Source organism: Callorhinus ursinus, unplaced genomic scaffold (assembly GCF_003265705.2).
Source record: "Callorhinus ursinus isolate GAN/ISIS: 27379988/994484 unplaced genomic scaffold, GSC_fseal_2.0 scaffold7, whole genome shotgun sequence".
Taxonomy (NCBI): domain Eukaryota; kingdom Metazoa; phylum Chordata; class Mammalia; order Carnivora; family Otariidae; genus Callorhinus; species Callorhinus ursinus.
The window spans coordinates 13,163,056-13,176,644 of NW_027397069.1; the positions used below are offsets into that span (position 1 = coordinate 13,163,056).

Below are 13,589 nucleotides of genomic sequence, written 5' to 3' on the forward strand. Positions count from 1 at the left end.
AAACAAAAAAAGTGATGCTCTATTTCAGCAATCAGTGAAATGCACACAGCCAAGAAAGATCCCCTCAGCTTAGGTAAACTTTAGACAGGTTTCCTCCTGACTCAATGTCTCTGACCTCCCTTTTCTTAGAGCACTTACTTTAAAAAACTTGCTATTGTAAATAGACTATTGGTGACACATGAATTTGAAAAATACAGCTGCTTTTCACATACATGAAAAACCTATGTATGTCTGTATGCACATGTATTATGTCAAGGTCCACAACCAAAGATAAACGAGAGCATTACCATTTCCTTAAAACTCGAAATGGTCTGGGAAATTCAGGGAAGATACCTTTGCAGCACAGCCTTTGGAAACTTCCAGATCCACACAAAAACCAGACAGAACAATTGGATAACAAAGTCAAAATCATGTCATACCATCTTACAACCCAACTCATGAGTTATCCTCATGAACCTCAACATACACATGCATGAGGACATACAAACAAGAGTCACTAAACCTAATGCCATCAGCAAGTCTACAGAAGAAAGCAGTGGGAAGCAACACAGCATGTTACAGACCTGAAAACCAAAGAATGCAAAATGGCCAACTGTTCTGCCCTGGAAATCAATTTGAAAACAGCAGAGAATTGGGAGTTTTTCCCACTCTAATAATGAGAGAATATAAGGCTGACGGGGCTAGAGCCTCTGACTCGAATATCATCTGGCAAGTCTTTCTTACTATTTGGGGGTCCACAAAGAAGAGAAGTGGAATCAAGAATTAGTGGGACACGCATCAGGCTCCCTGCTCGGCGAGGAGCCTGCTTCTCCCTCTGACCCTCTCCCCTCTCATGTACTCTCTCTCTCATTCTCGCTCTCTCAAATAAATAAATCTTTCAAAAGAAAAAAAAAGAATTAGTGGGACAAGGCCAAAAGAGAATTAGGAAAGAGAAGATAGGAGTAAATGTAGGGGAAGGGACAGAGCCAGAGTATCTCAGAAAATAAGTCACCATATTTCATTTAACACTATGTGAAAACAGTAGGACTGGGAACTCAGTTAATTTAGTAAATCTATCTGAACCAAGCCTCCTTCTAAAAATTTAGAAAATTTAAATTCACATAAAAATAAGCATGAGGAAAGGATTAAGGTCAAATCCTATACAAAGTTATTATAACAAAAATAGTTACTGTCTCTACAGTGAGAGCACACCAGAATGACATGTTCAAAAATCACACCAGAAATTTAACATGTCATTTTCAAAATGAGCTAAAAGACATTAAGAAAAGAATATAAGACAACAAATAACATAAATCAGAATTTGAGAAATTCAGATATGAGGTCAGATTTTGAAAAAAAAAAGAAGGGAAGAAAAAACATCATTTAAAAATAAAATCTAGAAGGAGTGTAAGAGCAAAGAAATACCACTAGTAATACCTTAACAGAAATAGGAAGTGAAAAAAGGCAGTTATTGAAAATGAAAAATATATTTAAAAACAGATCAAAAGTATTGAGGAATGTTCTGATAAGCAAATACAATTCAACAAATGTCTAATAGGTATTCTTAAAGAAAAGACAAAACAAGAGAGAACAATTACTTAAAACTAGAACTCAAAATTATCTGCTAAAATATTTGATATTACTTATTTAAAAGGTATATTGTGTTACTGAGAATGTCAACTCAGAACTACCAACACAAAGCTATATTCTAGCAAAATTACTGCGCCTTAAAGAAAACAAGGCATTGGGCACTGAGAGGGTAAAAATATAATATGTGGTTTATCAAGAGTAGAAAATTAGATTGTGATATTTGCCAGCAATGCTTTCTTCCAGAAGAGTAATCAGTGCATATTGAAGAGATGCAAGGAAAGAAAATGTAATCCAACATTGTTCTATCCAGAGAAATTGACTTTCATGGAAAACGGTCACAAACTCTTATCACCAAGTAAGAATTTGTGAAATATTGTATTTATAAGTCCTGCTTAAGAAATGCATTAGAGAGACTTTGACAGAAGAACTAGTAGTGAGCATTACATATATAATTACTGGAAGAATAAAGTAAGTGTGCAGATTTAGCAGATCACCTAATGATATCTCTATCTATCTATCCATCTATCTATCAAATCTATTTACCTATTCTATATTCTTGCTAAGGAACAATCTATATGACCTCTGTATTGGGTTGTTTAATATATGTCAATATCTATTCTAACCACAAAATGGGATTAGAATATGGATAACATATGCAAAAAATGTAACTGACTTTAGTAATCATCATTGGTAGGGGCAGTTTTAGTATTTGTATGATAATGTGATATATCTAATGCAGAGTAAAGCAAATGAGTAATGAGATTTTTTTTTCTTTTATCATGTGTCTTTAAGAATCCTGTCTTATGCCTAGATTGTGGCCATAAGAATACTGTTTCTTATGAAAACAAACCAGGGATCACATGAAAATGACTGGTTCCATGTCTGTGACAGATAAAGAATAAACTCCATTTAGAATATTTTCTTATGCTATTCAACAATGAAACTAGCAAAGACTCTAAGGATCACATCAAAAGAACTCAAGAGCCAAACCAGAGAAGGGCCAATTGCAAAATGTGGGACAATCTGGACTTTGATAAGAGTAAGAATCACAAATGTTTTTAAAACTGATTTTAAGATATTCTTAAAAAAAAACTGGTCACCTTCTGAGAAAAACAGGGAGGGTGTCAATTAAATAAAAAGGTATATTCAAGAATCTATCCTGCCTTTCCTGAAGATCATAGTCAAAATAGATAACTAGATCACTGAAGTTGGCTTTTGTCCTGAGAGTCTGTCAAAGAAGATAAATAACCTTATAGAATAGGGAAAATGATATACAAGAAATTTCAGATGAGTAAATAAATGAGGAATTTCATATACCTATGAAAAATGCATAATTCAATGAATTATCATGGTAATAGAAATTAATATTGGAAAACATACTGTCCCACTTCCATTCTTTGGACAGATATATAAAAGTAGTGAAAATGGGGAAAAAAGTGTTTGCAAAAATGGGGAGCAATAAATAACGAACTCTTATTTATTGCCGGTAAGAATATAAATTTGACACAATCACCCTATAGAGCAGTCTGACATTTCCTAGTAAGGCTCAACGTATGCATGCTTTGCTTTGAGAGACTGTCATGATACTTCTAGGTATACACTGCAGAGGCTCTTATACATGTATATCCAAAGATATGTTCAAGATGGTTTAAGCAACAAAATTCACAATATCCGAACACTGAAGTCAACTCCAATATCCATAAACAATAGAATAAACAAATGAGTGTGTGTATCCATAACTAGAATACCAGACCTTGGTAAGCTAAATGAGTACATCTAAACCCATCAACATGGATGACCTTCAAAAACCTAATATTTTTTTTTTAAGATTTTACTTATTTATTTGACAGAGAGAGACACAGGGAGAGAGGGAACACAAGCAGGGGAGTGGGAGAGGGAGAAGCAGGCTTCCTGCCGAGCAGGGAGCCCGATGTGGGGCTCAATCTCAGGACCCTGGGATCACGACCTGAGCCAAAGGCTCAATGACTGAGCCACCCAGGCGCCCCCAAAAACCTAATATTTAAGAGAAAGGAGCACACCACATAACAAAAAACCTACATGATTCCATTTGTATAAAGTGCAAAACCCAGGAATATATTGTTTGTGAATGCCTATCTTGATGCCTAAAACTCTAAAAAGAGAAAAAGGCAACGATTTTTACATAATTTATGATCATGGTAAACTGTCAGAGTGGAATGTGTTCAGAGAGAGGCACACAAAGTTATGGAGATATTCTATTTTTTAGACTGGTGGAACAAATTCATTTTATTATTTTCCTTAAACTGTGCATGTGTAAGTATGTGTGTATAATTACAGATTTTTCTCTATCTCTATCTATCTCTGTATATCTACATTTATCTCTATATTATTGTTATGACTTCACCGGTTTTACAGAACAGTCCTTTCTTTTTTGCCGGTTCATGAAAACATTTAAGAAAATCTTTGTCCGTATTTTACTCAACAACTTTTTTGTTAGGTGGGTGGGGATGGATTGGCCACTTTTGTAATGCTGTATGGATTATAATGGTGATTTAATCCTCATAGGGATGTTTCTTGGAGAGTACTATCATTACCCAAATCTTAAGGAAATTTAGGCACGGAACAATTACTTGTTCAAGGTAAGTGGTAAATTACCTTGTGCAATTGTGCAATATACACTTCATTTACACTTTTATTTATTTATTTTTTTTACTAGTTCACTGTATTGCTAATAAAAGTAACACTCAGGGAGCCTGGGTGGCTCAGTGGGTTAAGCCCACTGCCTTCGGCTCAGGTCATGATCCTGGAGTCCCGCGATCGAGTCCTGCATCGGGCTCCCTGCTCAACAGGGAGTCAGCTTCTCCCTCTCCTGTCATGCCCCCGACTTGTGCGCTCTCTCGCAAATAAATAACATCTTTTAAAAAAAAACTGTACACTCAAACAAAATGACCACACAGAAAAACTTGTAATCATTCCTCTTTGCCTAACAAATGAAATACAAACTCTCTACTCTTGAATTCAGAATCCATTTTAACATTTTTAGTCCACATTTTTAGACTTCCAATGATTTTCAAGCCATTTGAATAACGTTGTTCCTCTTAAGCATGCTCCTTATTCCCCCTCCCCTCACAACTCCCCAATCTTTGTTCACCATGCTTACTCTTCAGAGGATACTTTCTTCTTCCCTATTGTCAAGAGCCAAAATTAAATCATGCACCCACCCTCTGAAATGCCATTTTCTCATAAACCTCACCATCAATTTCTTTTTTCAGATGGCTCTTTTCCTGTCTCCTCTATGCCGTATTTACTGATTGCCCCATTTAGATAGTCTCTCTACTTTCTCTTAGTTCACATAAAACTTCGATTTATCTCTGTTGGAATTTAACATGATTCAGGGGATTGTGCCAGATATTTCTTCAGTGTTCATCACAAACTGGTAGAGTTAAAAGTGAAACATTTCTGCTGACATACCAGAGGCACTGGTCCAAAATGGAAGGCTTCAGACCCTGAGAAAAGATGGAAGTTGTTCTCCTTTGGTTTAGGAAGTAACCCATGGCTAAAAACAATCAAACAGACTGATACCAAAAATCACATAGAGTAAGCGATATTACATCTAATTGTTATTGTCCCTAATGCCTCCATGTATATGATGCTGCCTTGGTATGCTAATATATAAATGTAGATGGTGTTTTAATAAGAGTTCATGCTACTTCAATAGAAACTGAGAGATACTAATAAATAAGGTATGTAGTAAATAAGGGCATGCTTTTTGTTCAGAAGGAATGGTCCTTAGACCAGCAGCAATAGCATCAAGTAGAAGCATATAAGTAATGCCCCACTTCAGACCTCCTGTATCATACTCAGCTTTTGAACAAGGATCCCAAGTGCTTTGTACACACAAGCGACTTTGAGAAGCTCTGGGCCCAGGTCACATGCTCTGTTGTTTATATTAATTATTTATAGTTAGATGAGCATTTAATCGGTCAAAAACCTATATGAAATACTTTTTGTACTCACTTAATGGTATGGAAGTCATTAAAGAGCTGAAAGTATACTTGACTTGTTTCTACGTGATCCATGTTATCAATGAATCCTGACGGAGAATGTCGCAATTTCATAATCATTCTGTTTATTTGCAACAGAAATCTATTAAAATAGACCTGGGTAGAAATGTTATTTGTTTCTGGGTTTATTGACAGTCACATGACTTTAGGCAAGCCATGATAAAATGTATCTGGTAATATTTTCTTAAATTTTCATTCTTTACTTCCTCTATCGGTCATACAGTCATATTGAGCATTGTGCTAGTTCAAAGAGACCGTAACTTCTTTTTTTTTTTTATGTCCTCTAAAATGGTACAGATTTAGTTATGAGATGTGCAGAAGAGCTGTTGATCTGGGATGAATGGTAGGAGGCTTCGTAAGCTTTAATTAGTAAGGCTTCCCTCATCCCCTCAGTGATTTCACATCAGTTCTGTGTCTAAGCTGAAGCAATGGAAATCATTCCACAGGCATTCAAGGACGAGTCCTCTTGTTTCAATTCTATTATTTAATTCCAAGAATGTGATGTATAACTTTTCAAGAGAATGAACAATGATTTTAGATGATTCATTAGGTATCCAGATTCCATTACACAATCTTGTTAACAAAATATCAAACAACCAGGATGAGACTTAATTATTTAGAAACCAAAATGAACGTGTATAATCAGAATAATATTCATAGTGATCACATCTTAATTAAAATACATTTATCTTAGATATCTATTTCATTTCTTTTTAGTATAATTTTCACCAGTAGTGTAGAAACGGTAGTAGGTGACAATTTCAAAGTGTTTATAATTTTGAACATTGAACAGAATCAAGAAGAGTTTCTTTGTGACATTTTTAATGGCTTTATCATGATCCTTCAGTATTAGGCACTGTAAATGTACTTTAAAGTGTATAGTCATTATTCAAGATTATTTTACTGTGTCACAAAGGTTTGAATCTAGATAACCTTATAAAGAGGATTTATTTTTAGCATCACTGAATAAAGTAAAACACATAAGCACCTTAATTATTCTCAGTAAACTTTCTTATATGGAGGATAATATATTAAAGGGCTATTTATCTCACTTTGCAAAGGAAACTAAATACAATTTATTTTAACTGAATTTGATGAGAATTTAATGTTAGAAAGAATGCACATACTTTTTTTTTTTTTAAGATTTTATTTATTTATTTGAGAGAGAGAATGAGATAGAGAGAGAGCATGAGAGGGGAAAGGGTCAGAGGGAGAAGCAGACTTCCTGCTGAGCAGGGAGCCCGATGTGGGACTCGATCCCAGGACTCCAGGATCATGACCTGAGCCGAAGGCAGTCGCTTAACCAACTGAGCCACCCAGGCGCCCAGAATGCACATACTTTTAATGTGCTTATTTGGAACTATTATTCTTTTGGAACTATTTTTTAAGGATTATTTATTTAAGAGAAAGAGAGAGAGAAGTGGGGAGGGGCAGAGGCAATCTCCAGCAGAATATTAAGTTGACTTTGTGCTGAGCGTGGCGCCCCATACAGGGCTCGATCCCATGACCCTGAGATCATGACCTGAGAGGAAATCATTAGTTGGACCCTTAACTGACTGAGCCAACCAGTGCCCTTTTTGGAACTATTAATAATGTAAACAAATACATGCTTGCATTATCTGTTTGACATAATTTATATTGGAAAGAAAAATCATCAGTAGATAAAATAAAATAATTTCTACAAAATGAATAATTACATAGTTTTAGTAATTCTGGGGAAAAAAAGATTGCATTTTCTAAGGAAAATGCCACTTGTAATTTTTTTTTTCAGTTCCCCCTGACCTCTATGCCTGAGATTTTGAAATAAAGGTGATTTATGGTGAAAATAAGTTTGAGGAAGCCAAGAATTTTCACTCACTCTGTAATCCTGCATTACTAAATAAATCAGCAACCTTTATTCTTCAGTGGTTAACAATGTACTATTTTCACTTTACCATGCACACGGAACGCACTATTCTCTTCCAAGGTCATTGTTAGTACCATGCTGTAGATTCATTTGTTAGAAGCTGCTCCAAGGTTAATTACTAAGTGACAAGTCCAAAGCCAATATAAACTGTTTACTTTTGGCTACAGAAGGTGAACCAAAATTTCGTTCCAGATCTAGTAACTTTATATTTCGATGTATTACCCTTCTGATTCCAAAATAATCTCCATCATGTTGAACACTTCCAGTATTCATAAGCTTACCTCCTGAGATAAAACACAGGGGAATATTTCATAAACTGGATGGTGCTATTAATGACCAGTACCATATCCCTACTCTTCTTATGATGCAGTTAGCAGTTTGTGGAACAGGAAATCATGAGAACAGAGATGACACGAGGTTTGAGAACTGAGTCCTGGATTCTTCAAATACTTAGAACTTGGGTTGATGATGAAAACCCATAAATGAGAAGAGGAAGAGTAGCTCATGAAATAAGAAACCTAATGACTAAGTCCTTCTGAAGGAGCCCACACAATGACCCTTCTACAGAGGCATGCTGAGAGCACCACTAGAACAAAAGTCACCTGAACACACATTGAACGATCTTTGTTGTCACTTACGGTTACTCAGCTAAAATAAAATTATTCTTAAAACTGCTAACCACACTATATAACATTATATGAGCCATGATGAATATGACAAGAGAAATTATCTCGAACAACTGGAAGACTGAAAATCACCCTACACTTCTTGAATGTATTTTATCTGAATCAATGTGTGGTCAAATTCATTTTGCCTGAGTTATCAGTGTAAACCACTGTTATCAAAATGAATTTGGTCACAGGTTACATATTCTTTGTTTTTTAAAAAGAAACTGAAATTATATTATCACATGAGAATTGCAAGCAGTGCTACTATTCTCAAACTATACAGGAAATGGTTTTGTGACAACCTGTTTTTTAGTGGCATTCTGGGTTGTTTTTCATTTGAAACTCTCAGAATTGGGGGATATTAGAAGAATAGTCAAGTAGTTGAAAAAGTATTGATGATAGTGTCCATTTGTTTGCTCTGCCTGGCTACGAGAACAGAACTTGTTTTTTCCACCGGTGTTCAGAACCCACATCAATTAGCGACTTTGAAAGGAGAGTGAGTGTCAGAGGTGAGGCAAAATGAAGGTTCAAAGCCATTTAGATCCTGTAATTCAGGTAGTTTTAAAAGCTAAATATTTGTTAAATTATTTGATACCATCGGTGATGAAAACAAAATCATACCTAAAAAGTATATAAATATTTTGATGGTAAAACTTTGCACTTTAAAGTGTATCGATCTCTCTGTTACCTGAAATAAACATGAACAAAAGCAGACAGAACATCAGGTCAGGCGATAATTAGTAAAATATTCATTAACTTTGAAAATTTTCATAAATGAAGCAAAATCTAATTTGCAGAACACAGTATTAGTATTATTCCATGTAATGTATATATATATGGCTATACATACATACATACATGTACGTGTAACTATTTTTAATGAGACATTTTTGAGGTGACAAATGAACTGTATTCTAGTTACTTCTTTTTTTATAAAGAATAACATCAGTGTATAGAAGATATAAGTGCATTTCAAGTTCTTTACACAAACAACACCAGGTAAACTTGCTAGAGCACATGAGTTTTAAGTCATTAAGACCGCCCAAAACTATGTCTTAGCTTGCTTTAGCAATATATCAAACGAGCCAAACACACGGAAAATATGATAGTGCTTTATAAAAATAGAAACGTGACCTATGCTTTGCTACTTTCTCTGTCCCTGTTTATTTCAGCCTACTACCCACAGTGGTTTCCTAACCACTTATTAAAAATTGAAAGGTAACAGCTATAAACTCAGAAACATGAGAAGCAACCCACTTATAGCAGGTGTGGATTTTTTTAAATGTTTGCCTGGAGTTGCTGAAAACCATCTAAATCTTAAATCTCTCCAATTCTGATGGATAGTTGCTTGTACCACACCTGTTCATATCAGTAATAATTGAAAACAGGATTTTGAAGTAAAAATGCATTCTTGCCACCTTGACAAGTATGGTTTTGTGAGAAAATTATTAGTAGTTAAATATCCTCCACTGTCTCTACTTCTCTTGTGAAATAAAACAAGAGTTATGTATTAATACATAATGAATTCTTGAGCTTATAAATAAATCCAAGAGTGAAAAAATCCCTATAAAAATGCTAAATTCTACACTTACACACACACATAATTTATAGATGAAATTTCAACCTAAACTATTTTTATATCAATGTTTATTCCTTAAAACCGTAATATTCAAATGGCAATGAAATTATGATACATATAAATACTCAAGATAAAATGAAAATGAAAGATTAACTAATATTAACCTAATAGATAAGTATCCTAATTCCAAAATACAATGGAGGACATTTCAACTCTTAGTAAGAATAATTTTTTTTTCTAGAAAACCCTTTTATTTGCATTTTCTACTTCTTCCCTTTTTATTGTTTTGGCCTAAACAGCAAAATATAGAAAACAGAAGAATCAATCTGATAAACTATATTAATACCAATAATAAAACACATATCCTTACCTGCTCCTACACAAGTAGAAGATACTTAATTTTCACTAGGAAATTGCATTAATACATAAAGAAATTTTTGTGGCCTTTTGTTCAATTGCTGCTCCAGTGTACTAAACCCCAACTATTTACTTTCTCTTTGTGTCAAACAGGAAAACATATTTCTTTATATTAATTGCCCTTTGGATTTTGCACCTCTGTGGCTTTCATTCCTTTAAACAATATATTTGCCTTATAAAACAAGATCCTAGAAAGAATGGGGTATTGATGCTTGAAGCATGTGTAGTGATCTAAATTTACTACAATAAGTGAAAAGTAAATGAATTCTCCCACCAAAGTCAAGAAAGGACATGTCTAACAGTTCCAAAGCAGCCCTCCGTGATTTAGAGGGAGACTCTCCCACCATCCTCCAGACAGGGCTGCACAGGTCCAGAAAATTACTTTGTAAAGTAGTCACCTTTGATATGACCTCAGATAAATGAAGAGCCAAAAGTTAGCTGCCCTGGGTACACTAACTTGCACACTGCTTTCTCAGTTGATAGCTTTGTTTGTCTTGCCCATGTGAACATCTGCATGTGCGTAACAAGGAGAGCCAGTATTACTCATTTTGTAAAGTGAAGAAAAGAAAACAAAATTCATCTGGTGATTTGTTGTTGTTGTCATTTGGAAGTTCCAGCTTGTGTGGTGGTGACCAGTCCCGCAATACTGGAAATGATTTTCAAACCCATACAATCAAAACGAGGCGAATGATTGGTGAGAGTTTTTGGGAAGAATGAATTCTTAAGAGTTAAATCCAAGTAATTTTTCATTATAAATAACCCCATATTTAACCAATTTCGTTGTAATTCAACTATGATGAAAACCTAGTAAGATATCTCTTACAGAATGGCGCAATATAATGAAGTTGCAGAATCTGATTATTTAGTAGAGTTTTCCTATCCTGATTTCACATTATTTGCCAATATACATCTAATAGCCACTCTGCTAGTTATTTCAAGCCCTGAGGATTATCCGACTTTAAAACCTTTAATTCTCAGAACTGGTCATTCACAAATCTTTCACAGAAAAAAAAATGTCATTTCCATTGAAAGCCATTAGTTAAAAATGAACAACAGCCCCAAGAATACATGTCCTGAATAAATGAAAATGGTTTCATTGTCCTTTCCAATTCCATTTGTATGCTTCTGAATTCACTGCCCTTATTCCTTTGCATTCGTAGTAATAATTATCCTCAATTACACTTCAAAATTCATTCTTTAGAAGTGGTGTTGGAATCATACACTTACAGTCTGTGATTTTTAGTGTCCTCTTGACTTCTCCACTTCCTGATCCACCACAACCATCTTCATCATCACAGTCCCCGCTGACCTGTTCAACCATGCCACCACCACTGCCCATCTGGAGCTCCCACTTGTCGGGTTTGGGTGACCTACCCTGTAACAACTAAATATGGATACCAAAAACATTTATTAATAGCAAACTCAAATTACCCGAGGAAGCTATTCAGAAACATATGTAGAAATTAGAATTATTTTCTTATGTGGATCTACTATTTTGGTGAGAACACCTGACCAAATCAAGTCTGTAATAAAAATTAAAACTACCAAAGTCAGAGTAAGTAATGGTCAAGGTCTTACAGCTATGCAGGTCTACAATCTGCATATAAACTCAGTGATCAAGCTTGGGTTGAGGCTTTGGAAAGCAAATAAGCCAGGCCTTCTTGCTCATGGATAGTTTGGCTGGAGATTCCTTTCGTTCTGAATTAACATGTTTAAGCATGGTAAATCAAATTTCAATACAGCACAACTTCCTTTGCAGTATGTTGGCAGTGCTGTGTTGTAAACCAACAATCCAAAATTTCTCAAAATAGAGTAATATTCTTTAAGAAACATTTCCATTAAAGAATGAAGAATTTTGGACATATACATTTATAGCTTTAAACTTTCTCGGATCAGATGCATCGTCCAATGCATATGGCACAGAACTGAACCTTGGAACAAAAGACTTAGACCCTACTTCCATTTCTACAAATGACTTAAGAAATTTAACCAACTTCTTGGTTCTTTGTTCTCAAGCATTTCATTTACTTACATGAGCAAAATAGACGGAATAGCCATTTTTCCCTACAGCACAAAAGTACTGGTAATATTTTTGAGTAATATTGGAAATACCTGACCTCCTTTTCAAGAAGGTGATGTTATGAATAATAGAATATTTCACTTAAAGCTAAACCCGAGTAAAGTGATTCAATAGGTGACATATAGCCCTGTAAGGCAGTTTTGGAGAACACATGACCAAGCATGAGCACTAGAGGGTACTGCTATATTATGAATGAAATGTACCCCTGCTGAACACTTAATGGGCATCTACATTTTCAGGGTGCTTTATGACAGTATTAGGGTTGTTACTTCTAAGAGATTTTCTACATAATAGTGTGGATTAGCAGACAATAATGAAACACACAGCCCAAGGATAATAATTCAAATTGAAAAACATAGGGTGAAATATCCTCAGTACAACTAAGATGAACACGTTTAGCATTTAAAGAACACTTACATTAAAGCAACTGGACTTTGACAATTTATAAGCTTTCAAAATTAAAAATACAATTAAGTCACAAATTGTGAAATAACACAACTCTTTTTTTAATTTAAAAAATTTTTAAAGATTTTATTTATTTATTTGAGAGAGAGCAAGCACAAGAGGGGGAGAGGGGCAGAGGGAGAGAGAGGGAGAAGCAGACTGCTCGCTGAACAGGGAGCCTGAAGCGGGGCTCGATCCCAGGACCTGGAGATCCTGACTTGAGCCGAAGGCAGACGCTGAACCAACTGAGCCACCCAGGTACCCCGAAATACTACAATTCTTTAAGATTAATTTTCCCTAACAAAAATGAAACGGTAAAACAATTTGACAATAATTTAAAAATTCTCGTCAGAATTTATTTCTATTTATTATCATTTGCTAAATGTGTTACTAGGTGTTAAATTCAAAAAGAAGTCTCCCCTGATTCTCTAGCATATTTCTCCGAACAAGAGTTTAATATTCCACAAGACACCACCTCACTGAGAAGATCATAGCCCTGGGAAACAAGCTATCAGATTTTATCTTTTCTACACTTTTCAGTTTCTCTGCCTCTTTACAATCCCTCTCATTGTTTTCCAAGTCCCTGAACATGGGACATAATCACCGTTTCCTATATCAACTCATCAAAAAATATTCAAAATTCCAACCGACCCACACTTTCAGGTTCCCAATAATCCAATGTCCCTCTAATAGGGTCAGTATCTCTGTGTCCTCTGCATGGAAGTTCTGCCTTACAATGCTCATTTTCTTACTACTCCACCATCACACACCCACAAATGTTCATTTTCATTCTCACAATTATAATAAAATTTATCTTGCAAATCAACAAAACCAGCTTTTCACAGCAAGATCCTTATTCAAATCTCACTTTTTTGGACTAAAC

The 13,589-nt window shown here is 35.0% G+C and overlaps 1 protein-coding gene across 6 annotated transcripts in view; it reads right to left on the reverse strand.

The window, feature by feature from the left end:
* The window catches only part of GPC5 (glypican 5), a 1,333,521-nt gene that overhangs the window by 683,805 nt on the left and 636,127 nt on the right, over window positions 1–13,589 (reverse strand). For all 6 annotated transcript variants that reach the window (XR_012378755.1, XR_012378753.1, XR_012378754.1 and 3 more), the window contains exon 7: window positions 11,410–11,566. Coding sequence is in view for 3 of the 6 variants with exons in the window: in XM_073894400.1 (XP_073750501.1) it covers window positions 11,410–11,566 (157 nt within the window). In the remaining 3 variants the exon portion in view is untranslated. The remainder of the gene's footprint in view (window positions 1–11,409; window positions 11,567–13,589) is intronic.